Source organism: Syngnathus floridae, chromosome 15 (genome assembly GCF_059516105.1).
Source record: "Syngnathus floridae isolate MCC-2025c chromosome 15, RoL_Sflo_1.0, whole genome shotgun sequence".
Taxonomy (NCBI): Eukaryota; Metazoa; Chordata; class Actinopteri; order Syngnathiformes; family Syngnathidae; genus Syngnathus; species Syngnathus floridae.
Window position 1 is genome coordinate 3,781,142 of NC_142427.1, and position 18,859 is coordinate 3,800,000.

General features: G+C 50.5%; 3 protein-coding genes across 11 annotated transcripts in view; 2 read left to right on the plus strand and 1 right to left on the minus strand.

The window, feature by feature from the left end:
• Window positions 1-8: 8 nt before the first annotated feature.
• alkbh4 (alkB homolog 4, lysine demethylase) lies at window positions 9-1,713 on the plus strand. 4 transcript variants are annotated; one of them, XM_088398625.1, is made up of 3 exons: window positions 9-223; window positions 708-868; window positions 942-1,713. In XM_088398625.1, the coding sequence occupies exons 1-3, from the start codon at window positions 187-189 to the stop codon at window positions 1,461-1,463; spliced, it is 720 nt and encodes a 239-aa protein (XP_088254751.1). In that variant the 5' UTR covers window positions 9-186; the 3' UTR covers window positions 1,464-1,713. The 4 variants fall into 4 exon arrangements, with proteins under 4 accessions (XP_088254751.1, XP_088254753.1, XP_088254752.1 ...); XM_088398627.1 differs by having other exon boundaries at window positions 15-282; XM_088398626.1 differs by having other exon boundaries at window positions 16-223; window positions 680-868.
• Window positions 1,714-1,908: 195 nt separating this feature from the next.
• On the plus strand, window positions 1,909-8,606 carry LOC148385917 (E3 ubiquitin-protein ligase CBL-like). Its single transcript, XM_088398609.1, has 15 exons — window positions 1,909-2,560; window positions 3,082-3,329; window positions 3,929-4,075; window positions 4,160-4,316; window positions 4,383-4,504; window positions 4,579-4,716; window positions 4,860-4,947; window positions 5,019-5,150; window positions 5,286-5,498; window positions 5,709-5,825; window positions 5,922-6,184; window positions 6,257-6,424; window positions 6,659-6,756; window positions 6,837-7,004; window positions 7,230-8,606. Exons 1-15 carry the CDS (start codon window positions 2,417-2,419, stop codon window positions 7,505-7,507), a joined length of 2,481 nt encoding a protein of 826 aa, XP_088254735.1. The 5' UTR covers window positions 1,909-2,416; the 3' UTR covers window positions 7,508-8,606.
• A 1,869-nt stretch (window positions 8,607-10,475) lies between these two features.
• The window catches only part of mcama (melanoma cell adhesion molecule a), a 13,976-nt gene continuing 5,592 nt past the window's right edge, over window positions 10,476-18,859 (minus strand). For 2 of the 6 annotated variants that reach the window (XM_088398617.1, XM_088398613.1), the window contains exons 2-16: window positions 14,994-15,127; window positions 14,634-14,862; window positions 14,479-14,549; window positions 14,326-14,413; window positions 14,076-14,255; window positions 13,846-13,973; window positions 13,431-13,572; window positions 13,240-13,355; window positions 12,936-13,080; window positions 12,733-12,863; window positions 12,522-12,663; window positions 12,146-12,181; window positions 11,574-11,703; window positions 11,371-11,497; window positions 10,476-11,287 (exon numbers count right to left, since the gene is read on the minus strand). In XM_088398617.1, the coding sequence (XP_088254743.1) occupies window positions 11,285-11,287; window positions 11,371-11,497; window positions 11,574-11,703; window positions 12,146-12,181; window positions 12,522-12,663; window positions 12,733-12,863; window positions 12,936-13,080; window positions 13,240-13,355; window positions 13,431-13,572; window positions 13,846-13,973; window positions 14,076-14,255; window positions 14,326-14,413; window positions 14,479-14,549; window positions 14,634-14,862; window positions 14,994-15,104 (1,779 nt within the window). In that variant the 5' untranslated portion in view covers window positions 15,105-15,127 and the 3' untranslated portion in view covers window positions 10,476-11,284. Of the gene's footprint in view, window positions 11,288-11,370; window positions 11,498-11,573; window positions 11,704-12,145; window positions 12,182-12,521; window positions 12,664-12,732; window positions 12,864-12,935; window positions 13,081-13,239; window positions 13,356-13,430; window positions 13,573-13,845; window positions 13,974-14,075; window positions 14,256-14,325; window positions 14,414-14,478; window positions 14,550-14,633; window positions 14,863-14,993; window positions 15,128-17,588; window positions 17,806-18,859 lie in introns of those variants that run through there. The other 4 variants (XM_088398618.1, XM_088398615.1, XM_088398616.1 and 1 more) reach the window with 4 other exon arrangements.

Consider the following 18,859-nt stretch of genomic DNA (forward strand, 5'->3'; position numbering starts at 1 on the left):
AAATTGCATCACGTATCTTAAACATGTTACTTCATTTCCTTTATGTAGATTAGTTATGTAGTGACATTCAGACGCGAGTAGTCGTCGAACGTAGTCTTAAAATAGTTCCTCAACTAGCCGCTAGATGACAGGAGTCGTCTTTGCTTAAAGCGACGCGTCCCTGACGAAGAAGATACGGGTACGACGATGATTCCGGATAGTGTAGCTGTTTGTGCTTGCAAAGGTATCCGTCGCTGTCTTCTGTGTGAGAAGCTTAAAGAAAGTCAATTACCAGAAGAAACGGTAACTTGTTATTATAATATATTGTCATTAATTGACGTATTTGGTAGTCGCACACAGGGTTAGTGCGATTGCGAGCCATGGGTACTCTCGCGGATTCACTTCGTGTTATTCCGTAATTATAAAAACATGAAATCACACCGTGACGGCTTCTTTTGTGTATGGTTATCTGCAATGTTTAAAGTTTAACACATTTCTGAAAAAAGAGATTACTGATTAATTTCTTGTTGAGTTAAATTGAACACCTTTATTTTATAAATTACTGATAACATAACTACAAGGACAAAATTGTCCTGTTTTCTTGCTCTGCTAAGGCAAATAAATAAAAATTGTCAAGTTCTGTATTACAATTATAATCAATGAAATGTTCAGCATAATAACTATCTCTATGTAAATGCAGGTTGTTCATCTTTTCCTGTACAACCCAGAGTCAATGCTCGCCGTTTGCAAAGGTGGTGAGCCGGCATCCTTCCTCTTTCCCGGTGTGTTCCTGTGGGAGGACTTCTTATCGGAGGAGGAGGAAAAGGAGCTGATAAGCAGCATGGACAAGGATGTCTGGAATCTGTCTCAATCGGGTCGAAAAAAACAGGTATGGATGATAGTGTCAAACATGACTGGTCTGAAAATAATGGTGGATAATGTTTGCAATTATGTTATGACAGGACTTTGGCCCAAAAGTGAACTTCAAGAAGAAGAAAGTGCGCTTCGCCAATTTCAGTGGGCTTCCTCCATTGAGTAAAAAACTAGTGCTGCGAATGCAACAGGAAGAATGTTTGACGGGCTTTCAGCCCGTGGAGCAATGCAATCTGGACTACCAGCCTCAGCGGGGGTCCGCCATTGACCCCCACCTGGACGACTCCTGGCTGTGGGGGGAGCGTCTGGTCACCGTCAATATGCTGTCGGACACAGTGCTGACCATGTCGCTGGAGCGGGGACTCCCGCACCTCGGACTGCCAGGGGAAGTGAATGTAGCTGTGCCGCTACCGCGCAGATCTTTGGTCATGTTGTACGGAGAGGCGCGGCATCACTGGAAACACAGCATTCTCCGGAAGGACGTTCGAGAACGCCGAGTCTGCAGCACCTACAGGGAACTGTCGGCCGAGTTCCTCCCCGGTGGGCAGTATGGTGAGCTGGGAGCTCAGCTACTCAACGTTGCTGCTAGCTTCAATGGAACTCCTATATAGACCCCCCCCCCCCCCCCCCCAATATTCACATGACAAGCCTATGGAGGCAAGTCAACACAGCTCCTCTACACAAATCACAACATTCAAATTTGGAAATGATACAAATTTTGTGCATTTGCAATAATTGAATTCCATGTTTGAGGAACTAGGTGGAGTCGAGCGCAGTTCCCCTTGTTCAATTCACATTGTTTTAACATGACAGCAGAACACGTTTAAGGAAGCAAATAAAGTTTGACTCATTTGTCTTTTATCCTCTGGCCTTTATGTCTTCGCTGTATCGTAACCCTTCATCTATCCCACCGTTTCCTGAACCGCTTTGTAATTTTTTAATAATTTACAACACACCCAATGAAAAACAGGAGGGAGCTAACCGTCTTGCGTGTCTTCCTGTGCCACGTGACGACTCTTCATGGGTGCTCTGCGCGCTGATCTAAACGATGCACTCGTTATTATTTTGGAGGTGTCAGCCGGATATCCGCGTCTGGTCTGGCTTTGGTGGCTGACTTTTCGTCGGCTGCAAACTGCGCCCGTTCGCAACCTGCACGTTGATCGACCCGTACGGCCGAAGAACGCACCGTCATTTTATTATTAGATTGGCTGGCACCGCGGGGCGGCTTCAACTCGACGGGAGAAGTCGTCACTAAGCGGCCGACACCGCGACAAGGCGGTGATTGGGTCGAGTTTGGCTCTCGCCTTTTTCTCTACCTCCCCTCCGATGTAGCTCGGGAGCTAGCAGCGCTGCGATCACATCGTTTCCACTGCGCCTTTTCCTTCCCCTTTCTTTGAGTTACCCCCCCCCCCCCCCCCCCCCCTTAAGCTTGCCGGATAGCCATCGCGATAGGCCGTACCGAAAGTACGTTGAAAAAGGAGGTAGAGATTGACGAGTCATCAACTGGAGGCTGTCAAGCGGGATCCCCCCCACCTTCACCCATCCCCGGTCAACGAGCGAATTAATGGCCGGAAATCCGAGGAGAGGCGCGGGTCTCATCGGCTTGATGAAGGACGCCTTTCAGCCCCACCAGCAGCCCATGCAGCCCCACCAGCCCGCCGCAGTGGACAAGAAAATGGTGGAGAAATGCTGGAAGCTGATGGATAAGGTGAGCGCCGTTTCTTGCCGTCGGGGTTAAACGTTGGCCATATAAAGAACGCACTTGACGGATTAAGATTCGGGAGCTGTTACCGCTTTTACCTTATACAATGGTGCCCTAATTTAGGGGATGACGACCCTCGGAATTCAAATGACATCTCACCTCTAAACTCGTTTCCCCGGTGAAATGAAGAAAACTGCATGAACTCGTCCTAGTGTTCAGTAGAACACGCACCAGGAAATGTCGTAATACGTTTATAATTTGGAAAAGAAAACGTTTCACTGTTGTAAAAACATGATCAAATGAAATGTGACGCATTTCCACCAGTCATTTTGTCTGTCCACGTGTTGCTTGATTATGTTGAATATGAGTTTCGTAAAGGTCATTGATGCTTGTTGTATTAGCCCGTCTGTGGTGTTTTGCATTGTGTGTTAGCATTAAGCTAGTGGACTTTGAAATGTTTTGTTCTCTGTTATCTGTTCAAGTTTTCCCCATTCAGCACGAATCATAATAACTGTGGTTCGATGCAGGTGGTGCGCTTGTGCCAGAACCCCAAAGTGGCACTGAAGAACAGCCCACCGTACATCCTGGACCTGCTGCCCGACACCTACCAGCACCTGCGCACTGTCCTGTCGCGCTACGAGAGCCGCATGGACATGCTGGGCGAGAACGAGTACTTCCGCGTGGTCATGGACAACCTGACCAACAAGACCAAACAGACCATGAGCTTGTTCAAGGAGGCTAAGGAGAGGATGTACGAGGAGAACTCCCAGCCCAGGTGAGCGTGCACTTCTGTTTTTTATCAACAGCTACAAAAGCTCTGGGACATGCAAATTAGGGATCTCTTTCAATAACAAAAATAAAAGAGCGATAAGCTACCTGAAGCATTCACCTGTCAGATATTCATTTGCATGTTCCAGTTTTAGCACTGACAGTCTCTGAATAGTTGTTGGTTATAGAGTATATTTCTTTTCCCGTTGGCGATCCAGTGTAATTCCTTTGTTCTGGGTTCGAGAGGGCTTGATGGAGTGTTTTTTTTTTTTTTGGTTGCATGTTTTTTTTCTTTTACCTATTTGCTGATTTTGGCATGTTGCACTTTGATCAAAGCTGATATCTAAAGCGAAATAAGAAGCAACACGCAATGTCAGATTTTCCCATGCGAGTGTCACTACGCGGCGAGAAGAGCGAACGGATGTTCGAGAACAAGCATCTCTGATGAACACGCTGACTTCCTTCTTTGTCCTCAAAGTGATTACAAAGCGAAAGTCTGTGCTTCCCTTCCTCCTCACGTGATTTCTCTACTCATCCCGTCCGATTGGTTTGAGAGGTCCGGCCGGCGCACATCATCGAGCCCTTGTCCGTCTTCTTCCCCCTCAGGCGAAACCTGACCAAGCTATCGCTCATCTTCAGTCACATGCTGGCCGAGCTCAAAGCCATCTTCCCCAACGGCCTCTTCCAGGGCGACAACTTCCGGATCACCAAAGCCGACGCTGCTGAGTTTTGGAGACGCTCCTTTGGGGACAAGTGAGTTTGCCGCACATGAAGTGTCACCGTGGCAAGGAGGCGCGATGGTGGACGCGTCCACCGACCCCTCCGCCCTCCCCCCAGGACCATCGTGCCATGGAGGACCTTCCGGCAGGCGCTGCATGAGTTTCACCCCATCGGCTCGGGTCTGGAGGCCATGGCGCTCAAGTCCACCATCGACCTCACCTGCAACGACTACATCTCCGTCTTTGAGTTTGACATCTTCACCAGGCTCTTTCAGGTCTGACGAGACGCAAGCGGTGAGCCCCTCCAGACCGTTCCTAAGTGGATATGCGTATTTGTGCAGCCGTGGTCGTCCCTGCTGAGGAACTGGAACAGTCTTGCGGTCACGCACCCGGGCTACATGGCCTTCCTGACCTACGACGAGGTCAAGGCTCGACTGCACAGGTTCATCCACAAGCCCGGCAGGTGAGAACTTGAGCCTCTCAAAATGGCGTCCAGCAAAAGACGCACTTGACTGACTGGCTGTTCCTCCTCCTCAGCTATATCTTCAGGCTGAGCTGTACACGGCTGGGTCAGTGGGCCATTGGCTACGTGACAGCTGACGGCAACATTCTGCAGACCATCCCTCATAACAAGCCTTTGTTCCAAGCGCTCATCGACGGCTACAGAGAGGGATTGTGAGTCGGCGGCTTCCACCTCTTTTTCTTAAAGCCTGCACTGCCCCCGATGGCCAAGAAGGGGCGGGCAGCACATTGCCAATTCGTCTGGTGTCCATTGTGGAATGATTGGCCTTCCTTCCCGTGTGCTTTTTCCCTCCCAGCTACCTATTCCCAGATGGCCGCGCACAGAACCCAGACCTAACGGGCCTGTGCGAACCTTCCCCGCAAGACCACATCAAAGTCACCCAGGTAGGTCCCCCTCAATAACACGAGTCGCAGGCAGTCGCTGTCATCGACGTGCACGCTCCTCCGTTTCATAGGAGCAGTACGAGTTGTACTGCGAGATGGGCTCCACCTTCCAGCTGTGCAAGATCTGCGCCGAGAACGACAAGGACGTCAAGATAGAGCCCTGCCGGCACCTGATGTGCACTTCCTGTCTGACCGCCTGGCAGGTGAGACACAGGACGCCCACGAGAAGACTTGTGGAGGTTTTAACCACCAGAGCACGTGGAGCATCTACGGTGCCATCGAGACATCTCCCCCACAAATCTTGATTTGGACCTTAACCGATTTGTATGCGATATTAGGATTCGGAGGGTCAGGGCTGCCCCTTCTGCCGCTGTGAGATTAAGGGTACCGAGCCCATCGTGGTGGACCCTTTTCACCCCAAAGCCGGCGGCGGAGCTTTCACTGGATTCCAAGGAGGGGTCGGCCGTGCTGAGGCAGCCACCAACGATGAGGACGACGACGAGCGTCTGGAAGACCAGAACCTTGTCATGAGCAGGCTGGCCTGCAGCAAGGTAATCCCTTGCCGCCGTCGTCTTGCACTTTGAGGCCAAGCTGCCATGCTGAGGTAAGATAAAGAGCTTCTTTTAGACAAAAGAAGTTCTTTGTCTCAATCTTATGGCAGCTGTAGGCATTTGTCAAGACTCTTGGGGGTCACTTACTGTTGGCAGAGGTCTGGACATGTCGTCGTAAGACCCACTTTTCGAATGAAACGGTGCGATTAGGTGGAGCGCCCGGCGTCTCCCGTGTCCCAGCTGCCTCCGGTTCCGCCCCGTCTCGACCTGCTTCAGCAGAGACCCTCGAACTTGCACAGCCAGCTGGTCCAAGGAGCCTGCGCTAAGGTCTCGTATCTAACCGTAGCGATTAGCCGTGCCCCCAGCAGCTTGAAATTTAAGAAGAGCATTCCTTCCAGCCTTCTCTTTTTCTGCCACAAACAGATGGGGGCCACACACAGGGACAAGCCCCTCCCGTTGCCCCCGGCACTCCGAGAGCTTCCACCGCCGCCTCCCCCAGAGCGCCCCTACTCGGCGTCAGCAGCAGGGGACCCCAGGCTACAGAGGAGACCCCTGCCCTCAACGCCCGACACACCAGCCTGGGCCGCCAACTACATGGTGCCGCGACCCGTCTGCAAGGCGCCCGCTGCCTCCGAGGCAGGCAAGGCCCAGGTGGCCACCAACGCCATCTACTGCCTGGCCGCCAGGTACCCCATGGTCACCGTTTCCATTTGATGAAGATCTATTGCTAGAAAGGTTTTGGATTTGCATTCGTTCAGATCGCTGCCGACGTCGGCCGTGTCCAGCAGGGAGAAGTTGCCCACCGACAGTGAGGAGAACGAGTACATGAGTCCCACCTCTCTCCCGGCATCGGGCGCGCCGTGGATTATCAATGGCTCGTCGGTGCCGCCGCCGCCTGGCCAAGCGAACCACCACCGTGAAGTCGGGTGATTGTCAACCGAGTCAAACAATTAATGTTTGGGTTTTTTTTCGCTTTTTTGTAGAAAACAATCGACAACTGTTAGCCCCCCACATTTTGTGTAGCCACAAGATGGCGCCACAGTTTACAGAGTCGTGGGGTTCTTTAAGTCTAATGATTACATAATTCAATATTGTTTCGAATAACCAAAGTGTATCACAAGAGGCCAGTTGAGCATTTTGTTATTCACCTGCATCTCCAGCGGCGAGGGCGGCGATGTGGACCCGGCAGACCCTCAGGTGTATGAGGCTATGTGCAACATCCAGGCCCAGGCGGCTTCGGCAGAGCCCATCGATGACGGTACACGTGGCCTTTCGACGTCCTCTCCTGTGTGAAGCGACACATTTCAAGTTGCGTACATTGCATTTTGTTTGTTTCAGAGCGTCCTCAGCCCGCCTGCGCCGCCGTCTACCAGGCCAAGTCCACGGATGGCCCCTTGGAGGACATGTATGAGTACGACCGCCCGCCGGCACCTGCCCGGCGGGCGCTGGCAGACGGTCCCTCCAAAGCCTTCGGCACGCTCAGCATTGACGGAGCCGTCGAAGCCGGTACGCGGCGGCAGAAGCGGCATCTCCTTTACGTGCCGCACCGCGTCCTCTTGTCGCTTCTGTCAAGACGGCAACAATCGCATCCAATGCGCTCTCGGACCCTAACCCTAACCCTTGTCCGACCAAATTTCAATGGGATGGTCGCAAATAAGATTTTGCTTTTTGGCTGACGATGCTTTTTGTTTGTATTGAGCCAAGCATCTAGCATCCTTTTTGCCCCCTCAGGTTTGTACGCAGCCGGCGCAGACCCCGAGCGCCCCCCCAAGCCTCTCCCACGCCGCACCAACTCAGACCGGCGGGTTGGGCCACCCAACCGCGAGGCGGCCTCGCCGGAGCGGCCCACTGAGTGGCTGAGTGGTGAGATCGAGTGCCTGATGTCTCAGGGCTACTCCATGCAGGACATCCAGAAGGCACTACTGATCGCCCGGAACAACCTTGAGACAGCCAAGAACATCCTTCGAGAGTTTGTGTCCGTGCCCTCGGCGGCACACGTCGCCACATAATCCCGCCGCACATGACGCACTCCACGCCGCCGCGCCTTTGGTGAACCCGAATCTTTTCCTGCTTGGCCCCGTGCGTGAAAGCCGTCAAATGTTTATTAAAACATGCGCCGCAACCCCCGAGGGACCACGCCAACGCTGCCAACGTCGGCTGCCCAAGTGAGCCTTTGTTACAAAAAGAAGGATCTCGAACAAATCGCTCGATTACGGTTCAAAACAGGGACAGGCATTTGGAGCCAAATGGTAGCTTCTTTGTTTCCGTGGCGTCAGATTCACTTTGACATCCCGAGTTACACGCGTCAACTCAGTTATACAAAGACTTTGATATTTAAGCGCTAAACCACGCAGGCGTGAAGCCCTTGCATCGAGCCTCTTCCACAAGTTTTGGAGTAAAAAGCAAACTCGTGACGGAGGACCCAAGAGCAGACACATTCCGGTCCCGACGAGGCGGCGGGTTTACTCAGTCAGGTGTCTGTTACATAAAGTCTGTAGTTGTGCCTTTTGGCAGGTTTGCCCGCCGTTTTGGAAGACTTTTTTCCTATCATAGTCGCACATGCTATTAATACGAAAAGAGATTAACACTCCAATACTTTCACATGCTAGTAGGAAAGAATTGTGATGTTGTAGTAGCACATTGACTTTAGGTTATGAAAAATCAAATTTAATGCCTTAAGGAGGATTTTTGTAGGCGGTACCTTTTTTGTTTTGGATCGCCTGCTGAGGGACCTTGCATGATGGATGCTAAGCTCTATGCTTTATCTTTCATCTTGAGACTGTTCTGTCTTTTAAGAACGACAATGAAGCGCCCTCGTCGCGATCTCCTGTTCCGTTGGCCATCTCCAACAAGCCCGCATTACAAGGCGGGAAACTCGCTTCAAACAGATGCTTAAATATATGTACACTAAAAAGAATAACTAAAAAAAAGTATTTTAACTTGCCTTTTTCTCTTGATAACTTGCCTACTAAAAAGTGTCTTGCTACTTTGTCATCATGTAAATATGATTTATTTATTGTCTTTTTAATATCCTTGGTGTTTGTTGTGTTGCCATGTTTTCATGCCCAAGCCATTAAGATTTTGAATTAAACAGTATTTTCTTTAAAACCTTTGTGTGTGTGCTTCATCACAAACACATTTTTGTTTCATTTAATCCGTAATTTCCGGACTATAAGCCGTGACTTTTTTCCAAAATTTTGAACCCTGCGGCTTAGTCAGGTGCGCCTTATATAAGATTTTTTTCGTGATTTTTGTGATGACATGATCACTTTTATACACTAGTAAAAAGGCTGTGGACCACTGTTGTGCGGTATCTTGAAAAAAAAAAAAAAAATGCTATTTTGAAACACTACTATGGCTGCTGCTTATTCTGGCTGTGTTGCTTGTGACTATTATGAGCTTTAGTAGGAATGCACGCTAGGTGACCTGCGTCAAAGGGCTCTAAACCCTTTCTCTTACTCTGCCATGAGACTCAGAGATTACACAAAGCAGTGGCGCTGTTTGGACCATCTGCATTGTATTAAAACCCAATCAATCAGCATTTAAATTCAATTCTTCTGACATTTTGCTCACCAAAAACAAGTTGTAATGAATGTGAACTTTTAATGCATTTTATTCAGAAGGTTACTTTGAACCCTGAGGCTTAAATGGTGGCGCGGCGTATTTATGGATTTTTCTTTGTAAAAAACTCATGTGCACGTGTGGCTTATAGTCCGGTGCGGCTTATGTAAGAAAAAACCCAAAATATCCCTGAATTTTAGCTGGTGCGGCTTATAGTCCGGTGCGGCTTATAGTCCGGAAATTACGGTATATATAAATCTTTAATGCACACTGCAGCTATGATAGAAGCCACGTGGGTCATTTTAACCATCGCAGTCAAATGACGATGCATTAACGCCTATGCTGGCAGCATGCAGCAAACAATCCAATTCCCTTCGTTGGCTGTCTTACCTGCGTGAAGGGCTCTCAGAAAGCGTTTTTTATTTTTTGGGGAAGAAGTGAAATGTCTTAGTAGGAAGCAGCCAGAATTTCGCCTCAAAACAACAGTGCTCGCGGCCCCCGCTGAAGCTGTGCACCAGTTGTGGTGACATCGTCACCCGAGTGCACAAACTATTACATCGACTCTCAATTAAATGCACAATCGCAACTCGATTCGAATTCCAACCGTTGTATACACAACCCTAATACAGTGCTGGCCAAAAGTATTGGCGCTCCAGCAATTCTGTCGATAAGAGTCAATGGTCTCCCAGAAAATGATTGCAATTATAAATGCTTTAGTATTAAAATGTTCATTTTGTTTGACTTTAATGTCCATCCATCCATTTTCTATACCGCTTGTACACTTCAAAAAGCACGAGAAAATGATTTGAGGGAAAGCACCGGAGACTTCTAAAGTGGAAAGCAATGAGTCCAGACCTGAAGCAGTTATTTCATCTAATGGTTGAGCCACCAAATATTAGGCTGAGGGTGCCAATACTTTAGTCCGGCCCATTTTTGGAGTTTTGTGTAAAATGACAATTGATTTGACTCTTTTTCCATTCTCTTTTGTCTTTTTTCATTGCAAGCAAAATAAATGAAGATAATAGTACCGAATCATTTGTAATTGCAATCATTTTCTGGAAGAAATTGAGCATTACCTGATAGAATTGCGAGGGTGCCAACACCTTTGGCCAGCACTGTATATTCATTCTGTGACGTTAGTTATCTTCCGAGTTGCTCCGATTTGTCTTTTATTCTTCTTTAGGGAATTTACTGACAGGTGACAAACGAATAGACAATCGATTCGCTGTCAACTCAAAGAACCTTTTGGTTTGTTTTACACAGAAATAACCATAAACTGAGATGACGCTGCTGCACAAATATGCACAGCCTGCTACAACTGTGGCAGTGTCCAGAAAGAAACATTCTCATCTAAAATCGTGTTCAATGCAAATCAGCCTCTAAAGTGGCCGCTGACAGACATGATAAGCGCAAACATATTAACAAACTTTTTAATTGGCATTTTCTTGCAAAAACATTGTTTAAAAAAACACAAGCATCAACGAATCACGTGTACGACTCCTTAATTTACATACTTTTTTGAAAAAAGGAAGTAAAAAAGAAAAAGTGTTCATTTACAACAATGTGGTGCGGAGTCTTCCCTAACTCAGCAGAGCACAACACAAAACAAATAAACAAAAAAACTGTTCCCGAAAATTCACCCAAATATAAAAACGCTACACGTCATTCACAACACGGGCCCAGCGGGATTTGAAATGTTCACTTCGAAAGTACTGTAACGGTCTCGGCTCACGGTTATATCAATGTGAGCACATGTATGAACAACATGCCAAACAGGTAAAAAAAACACACATTATAAAATAGAGACATATTCAGTGTATCCCGCAGAAGTCTTCAGAATGAACAAAACCAGGCAAAGCAGCTTGCTAACCTCTTTGAAATTTGCCCGCCAACAGTCCACCGGCATATTTACAAAGTGGGAAAAGCAGTTGTGTGAATGTGTAGGTGTGTATCTTAAAAAACAAAATATGAAGATCATATGTACACTTTGATGGCAATGCGATAATGAAACAAACAGCTAACAGTACTTTTACAAAATAAAAAACACTGACTCAAACCGTGTGTTCGTGTTGTGTTTTTGTTCTGTGTGCGTGTATGTGCGCACGCGTGTGTGTGTGTGTGTGTGTGTGTGTGTGTGTGTGTGTGTATGTGCAGAATTACTGCGTCTGATGACAGGACTGTGTGATTGGAGTCTCTGCTGATGAGCTCCTCCACCGCCGATACCGTCACTAGAAAATGCCAGAACGTTCAAGCACATCCTCACCATTTTGTCCTCATAACTTGATTGTTCCGCAGCGGTGGCAAAATTTACCTGTCCGTTTGTGCCATTTTTGTTGACATTGACAGCCTTGAGGAGCACCGTGTCCTCGGTCTTGGCCTCTGCGTTGTTCTTCATCTCCAGCACAATGTCATCTTTGGCGCTCTTCTCCTGGGAGCTGCTGGCGTTGGTTGGGTGGAGGAGACATTTCACAAAGGGCGGCCGGGTGCGTGTGGCCCAAGACGGGCACCACTCACATGTCCTGCTTCCCCGAGCGCCCACACGGGATCTTGCCCTTCTTGTGCAGGAAGTAGAGCGCACTGCCCAGGACAGCCAGCAGCAGTAGGCACGGGATGACCACCACGATGATCACGCGGCCCCCCTCCGCTACACAAAGGCACAAGGACAAGCGATTCAACGCATGGGGGCCTTGCTTGACAACAAAAAGGTACTTGGATTTTTATTCGTGAACATCAACTGCTGACTGCGGGTGAGCAACTAAAATCAACTTGGCAATACAAATGTGACAGAATGTTGTTTAGTTCGTGAAAAAACGTGCAAGCGGATGGCACACCACTTTGTGCGATACTGTAATGAGTGAGAATTTTCACCCGGTCATTCAAAGGCCCGCCATGTTCTCTCGATGCAAAAGAGAATATTTAATCCACCCTCAGGCGAGAGTCCCGCAACGAGAGCTCGAGATCATCAATAAGGCATGGAGCGGGTCCTCAAAGCCTTTTGCTGTCAAACGAGGAGGAGGCGGAGGAGGACAGACAGTGTTTGGTGAGGCGGCCATGAAATGAGCCAGTGGGCCAGCGAACAATCTTACCAGAAGAGAAGGGCACGCCGGAGGTGACCAGGGGAACTGCGAACAAGTAGAACAACACACTTTTACACGCTACTTCATACACACACAAACACCTGCATTCGTACTCAGGCCAAAAGCGTCAAACAACGAGGATGAAGTGAATTGAGGAGCTTCAATGGGGCAAAAGTTAGTGCTTTGCTGCCATCGTGCATCATCTTGCTTGCGAAGGTGAACTGAGTTTGACTGAAAGACAATTAGCTGCCCTCTTGTGACATCAATAGGCAATTACAATGTCTACAAAGCAACTCGCCTTTCGCACAAGACACGGTTCGACTTTGATTGTGACAAAAGTACTTTTGATTTGCTCACCCACCCCATCACGTAGTATTGGGCTTACCGGCTTTGATGCTAAAAGCTCTGACGTCAGCACCGAAGCGGTTGGAGGCGTTGCATGCGACGCCGATGTCCGAGTTGACAGCAACACTCACCACGCTGCGGGTAGCGTAGTCGCCGGACTCGCTTAACACCTCACGCCACATCTGTGGTAGCAAAGCGCAGGTCAGCGGGCCGCTGCTGTCACGGCAGCAGCAAAAGCAGCGGTGAGGCACCGGGCCGCCGTCGAAAATCCACGCAATGCTGGGCGCAGGGTGGCCGTGGGCCTCGCAACTCAGGTTGAGCGTCCTGCCTAGCGCCTCGTCCAGGTGCACCTCCCGTTCCTCGCCCACTAACTGCGGAGCGCCTGCGCAGCAGAGCGGCATGACACACTAGCTCGCGTGGCGCAGGACTTTTTTTCTTTGGGGTGGGGACTGACCGTGGACGACGATGTGGACGGAGCCGCTGGTGTGCAGGGTGGGCAAGTCGGGAACGCTCACCTCGCACACATACTCTCCGGCCGTCTCATAGGTGGCGTCCTGGAGACGGAACGTGTTTCCCACACCTACTATCTGGCCGCCCTGCTAGCACATTCAGTTCATGGTTTTGACACACTTCAGCACCACACGTCATGTTCCAGTCCGGCTTGGCTTTTCAGACTGTTGGCTCCCGCCGCGTCCTGTGCTCAAGTGAAGCCCCAAGCCGCCCGCCCGAGCACTACTTTGAAACTTGGGTCAACAAACCTTGTACCAGACAGTCGATGTTTTCAGGGAGGACAGAGCGTTGCACGATGCGGTCAGATCTTCCCCTTTGAACATGGCCTCAGCTTCTTTGGGCACCACCACGGCGGGGTCCAGGTCTGAACACGCATCAGGACGGAGGATTTGTCAAGTGGATGCTGTGTGTGTGCGCGTGCGTGCATGTGTGTCCTCACAGTGCACTTTGAGCTCCACCTCTCCTTTGAGCTTGGTGCTGTCCTGGGGTTGACAGCGGTAGAGGCCACGGTCCGCGCGCGACACCGCCCACAGCATCAGGACGTTGCCATTACTGTCCAAGTTCTCCTCCGCACCGGGCTCCTGCCGCAAACATTGATAAGTGGTCCCCTCAAACCAAGAAGTGGACTTTGCATCGGGAAGCTCTTTGCCAAAGAGCCGCCACTCTTTGGAATTGGCTGCATTTCCAGGCTGAGGCTGCTAGCTGAAAGTTAGCTTGTGGGCTAGCACTTGAGCTGGATGGATGGCCAGGCATTAACGGGTTTCACACCAATGGGCAGAGCAGAGATCTCAGCCCAGCTCTCTTGGGAGAATTTTTGGACAGAAAAAAAGCCCCCCTCCCCTTCTCATTCTTACTCGTTCTCTGCTGAAATTGAAGGTCGGTGAGGGGTTGCCATCGCCGTGGCAACGCAGCAACACAGTGTCGCCCTCCTTGATCAACCCCTTGGGCGACTCCCTCCACAGCTCCACCATGGTGGCTGGGTCTGTGGTGCACACACACATGCTTGCAAAGTCTCACTTCGGCGAGTGTGTGAACGGTCTAAGTGTGTTGATGGCAATTCCAACTCGCTTATGCGTGGACTCACAGTGAATAGTAACGCCAACGGCGGCGGACTCAACAGTCCTGATGGCACTGGGCACCGAGAAGCTGAGCTCGCAGGAGAAGTTGGCATCCTTGTCCTTCTTGAGCACCCGGTACTCCAGCGTGCTGCGCACCGAGTACAAGCCGCTCGACTCCACCGTGTAGACAGTCCGCACATTCACACCTGATCACAAGCGGCCACCTCAGAGGCGGGGCACTGCAAATCCCAACGCGCCAACGACGGCGTGGCTTACGTCCCACCGAAGGCACCAGAGGCATCTTGTCCTTGTACCAGCTGATGTTGGCCTTGGGAAAACCGTTGCGGGCCTCGCAGGTGGCCACCTAAAGGTGGCGGCGCCGGTTAGTCTGGCGCGGTTAGTCTCGCGTGGGAGTCCAAAGCCACTCACCTCGGACGGCGCCTCGGCATTAACGCTTATCCCGGCTCGGACGCCCTGGATGAGCGGAGCCTCCGGAGGAGCTGGAGCGGAAGCACGCACGTCACTTTGCAAGCGTTCTCAAGGCATGGCCTGACGACGTCGCCGCTTTCGCCGCGCTTCCTCACCAAAGACCCTGAGGCGTGTCTTGCTCTCGGCGGCGCCGGCCGACACGCCGTTCACCTGGCAGATGAAGTCCCGCTCGTCGGACAGCTGCACTTCCTGGACGGTGAGGCGAGTGGCGCGCCGGTCCACGGCCACCCGGATGCGAGCGCTGAACTCAGTGCCCTCGTCCGCCACGTCGTCGTTCTCATCGACATAGTAGATGCGCATGCGGGAGCTGCCGACCCGGTCTTTCTGTGGACGGCGGTTGCGGACGTCACAAGAGCTTTTCATGCGGGAATCGCGGGCTGATGACGCGGACGACGATCCAAGGAAGCAAGGCAAAATGGAACAATCGACCGTCTGTGGAATTTGCGGTCACGCACCACAAACCACTGGAACATGACGAATTCTGGAAGGCTGTCCGCTTGGCTGAAGTTGTACTGGCAGGGGATGTGGGCCGAGTCGCCCAGGTACACCTCCACCGTCTCCTGCATGCTCACCTCCACTCGAGCGCACACTGAAAATACACACAAAGCATCCCTAAGCGCCGTTTGGAGGGGGGGGGGAGGTCACGAGACAGATGTGAACAAAAGCGGAACAAAGAAAAAGCTTCCTGTCCTCTGTACTTTTCGGTCCGGCTTCCTTCTATCTGGCCGACAGACAGGTCTTGGCCTCCAAAACAGTTTCCTGGACACGATGGCCAAAATTCAGGCCAAAAAAGGCGACACAGGACTGTCGAATCGCTGAGCCAAGGTGTTCTCCAGCCATGTTGGACTTGGCTGCTCTGATTTCACACGCAGTTAAGAAATAAATTTGGTCCACAAAATCTGGCTGGCTGGAGGAGAGAGACTCTTGCGCTCCACTTGCGCTGCCGGATCAAACTCCTTGATTTATTTCCATTCATCAAAGAGCCTGTTTTTTGACTAATACCTCACGACTGGTTGTGGCGACATCTTTTTTTTTTTTTTTTTTTGATGCCTCTGTCTTAATGCGCCGAAAGTACTCAGCCACCGCCGTTGGACAAAGCCCAGCGACAAGAGCTGGACCTTGGGGTCCTTCTTGACGTTTTGCGCTTTTGCTAAAGCAGAGCAAGCATGAAGAGAGACGCCTGCCCACCCTTCCTCGCCGCGTTCGGTGCTCAGCCAAGCATTTCTCAAAGACAACGGCTGAGCCATTGTCCCCCCCCCCCCATCTGTGTGGACCACATCCTCCGCACAGAAAAAACGACTCGCGCCAACCACAAGACGAGAGGTGAAAAACAGTTCACGGTGCGCTCAAGCTGTTTTTTTTTCAGTCAGCCCCAAAAATGACTAAATATATTTGTACAAAAAATATTGTTGCTCTTTGGGGCCGCATTGCTCTAACTTTTGGGCTAATCCGCTTAGCGCTGGGGGGTTGTCGAGGATTTAGCCAAACTGGGTCTGCTTCTTATCTCTTCCCATTGTGCTTTTATGTGGCAAGTGCGCACGGGCCATGATCTACGGACCCTGACAACCAAAAGTCCCACCTGTGTGTGAGCATTCTTGACAGTGACTTGCCTGATTCATCATAAAACAAAACAAAAAACAGCAACAAAAACGATGATTTGAATGCGCTGACAGGATCGGTCCCCTCGTGCGACTGCTTATCATCGCACGAGAGAAGACACGCCGGCGACGCACAATGTGGCCTTTCACAACAGACCTTTGAGGAATTCACCGCTTACACAAAATCAATCTTAGATTGCAAAGGTTGCGCGTCCCGACCGGAACGGTGCTAAAGCCAAAATGAATTCGACGCAGAGTCACATCAAGGAAAGACGACACCAATAAGCAGGCAATAAGGAAATTACGACAACGACCCAAAACGAATTTGCTATCGGGGGACTCAAACAAAAACAACGCCTCCAAGTAAGAAGTCTTTGTCCAATATTGATCAATTGCAAATGAAAGAGCAAAACACTGAGTGCTATGTAAATCATCATCGTCATCATTCATTGCTCCCAAACCAAAAGAATTTGCACCTTTTATGAAAAGAAAGCTGAAAGTGGATTCCAAAGTAAACTGAATAGGAGCCTGTGCGAGCTCATCTGTGCCAGGGTCAAAGGCCAACTGCTGGAAAAAAAACAAATCTGGCAAGTCGTCGTTAGGGGGAAACGACCGTCCTCGCTGGCCGCCTCGAGTTTCACGTGATGTCATGCTTGGCATGCATGCACACTTTGGCTGATTGACATCCGAACGCTGAGCAAAGTTAACTTCGGCATGAAAGCACACGTTGGCTGATTGACATTCAGACACAGAGCAAAGTTAACTTCTAGACTTTGGGGAGGTGCGCCGAGAGAGGCTCCATCAGACCGTGCAAAGGAAAAAAAGCAGGATGTCCTCCATGTGCTTTAACACCTGCCGGACGGACAAAGCGCAGTCTGACATCAAAGCGAGGACACGCGCGCGCACACACATGCGCAGAGCTAAGCAGAGCAGAGTTTTTGGGAGCACAATGAAGCACAAATCTCCCGGAGGTGCGTTCCCGCAGTGACAGTGTGCGAGGAGCAAGCAAGTCCACTCTTCTTTGGCACACAAGAGTGAGGAATAAGTGAGTGCGAGAAATCTCACAGGCAGCTCCTTATGCAATTTCAGATCCGTGACCCCTTTTGGGTCCGGAGCGTTGTCAATTGCATATCGGTGGCGTGACGTGAAAAACTTCCACGAAGAAATGGATCCTGTGCCAAACAAAGGCCACTGGCGGGCCGCTGGCTCACCACGGGCCCATCCCTTTGATCCCGTCGGCCAATCACCATGGGATTCGGCGGGATCAAAACCCTGATGCCACACCTTCCCCCAGCCAAGATGCTTGACGTCAAAGAGAATATCGTAGCAATCGGCCGCACTACCGCGATAATGAGGGAGCGGGCGACTTCCCCCCACCCTGCCCGCAGACAGCCATGTCCAATTCAACAGCACAATTACCAGCTGAAAGCACAACCGCCAAGATGGTCACACCTCGGTTGCGATGGAGCTGACAAGCTCAGATAAGCCTCCACATTTCTTGACACGTCAGATTAAAATAATCCAGCGCATTTGAGTACAAAAGTCCTTCAAAGACACGGAAACAGTGCTTTCAAACGATCTTGATAAGTCCGATCTGGCAGACCAAAAAGCAAGCGGAGAACTCCCGTGAACAAATCCAGCGTTTGTTGACATTTTCTTCCGATTGTTGTGCAAACACCGCCGGCGGCGGGCTTGGTGCAAAGCACGCCGGCGCCAAGGGCCGCCTCCTCCCCGCACACCCACAACGTATTGACCCAACAAAACAAATGTCCCTGAAAAACAGTAAGAGTGAGCAAGACTCCATTTTGTTTGGGGCCCTTTGCCGACTGCGAGCAGCGCAATGCCATTGCAAAGCCATTTTCAACCTGGTAACGCTTGCGGCCATCTGCACAATGGCGCCTTGGAGGATTGAAATCAGTGTTCCGGGCCTCCGCTGGGCAGCAGATGCCAACCTGAAGCCCGCAGCGTTGTGAATCTTAAGGGGGCCTTGCTGAGTCACACTCTGGCTTACTCAGCGTCAGCACGTTTAGTTGGCCACGCCTTTGAAAAATATTGACTTTGGATTCAGTTGACATACATTTCATCACTGTACGGACGAGACAAGTTATGAAAACATCATCTGTTGATTTATAAAATGTAGCTCCCACTGCATGGGATCTGCTTGATCAATACCAATACATATTATATGAGCGGAACTCAGGGCGTGCTTTGCAGTGCTCACTGACGAGCTCCTCTGCTTGTCTCTCCGTGCTTCAATCGGGGGGGGGGGGGGGGGGGGGGGGGGGGGGCAAAGGCAGACTCCCGACGCTAAGGTGGATTGCATACCAGCTTTCATCAGACACCTTTTCAAAAGACACCGGCCGTGCCCAGTGGGCGCTAAATGACCCGAAAAGTCCCGTCCGCCCATATAAATCCTGATTGTGACATCTTGTACAAAACTGGTTCATGGTGATTTTGGTTGAACTGCAAATGGGTTGAACTTTAGAGCCATTCTAATTTTTGAGCATGGCTTGTAAGACGAGGGACAGCATGCAGTCATTGTAAATCAACAGCTGCGAATTCTTTCACCGGCGCTCATAGTTATGCGATCCAGGGAGACAGTTAAAGAGATTAGCCCTCTGGGGAAACAAGGAACGACAACATGAGGAAAGGCGGCGGATGGCTGCACAGTTTGCGGTGAGGGCGGGATGAAGCTCATTAGCGCAATATCAAAACGGGCTCGG

What these genes read in the sequence shown, in the direction of transcription:
- alkbh4 (XM_088398624.1), top strand. Translation starts at nt 187, where the DNA reads ATGATTCCGGATAGTGTAGCTGTTTGTGCTTGCAAAGGTATCCGTCGC. An exon ending in GTCAATTACCAGAAGAAACG is followed by an intron (nt 283 to 679) that starts GTAACTTGTTAT and finishes ATGTAAATGCAG; the next exon opens with GTTGTTCATCTTTTCCTGTA. An exon ending in AATCGGGTCGAAAAAAACAG is followed by an intron (nt 869 to 941) that starts GTATGGATGATA and finishes ATGTTATGACAG; the next exon opens with GACTTTGGCCCAAAAGTGAA.
- LOC148385917 (XM_088398609.1), top strand. Translation starts at nt 2,417, where the DNA reads ATGGCCGGAAATCCGAGGAGAGGCGCGGGTCTCATCGGCTTGATGAAG. An exon ending in TTCATCCACAAGCCCGGCAG is followed by an intron (nt 4,505 to 4,578) that starts GTGAGAACTTGA and finishes CCTCCTCCTCAG; the next exon opens with CTATATCTTCAGGCTGAGCT. An exon ending in CCTGTCTGACCGCCTGGCAG is followed by an intron (nt 5,151 to 5,285) that starts GTGAGACACAGG and finishes ATGCGATATTAG; the next exon opens with GATTCGGAGGGTCAGGGCTG.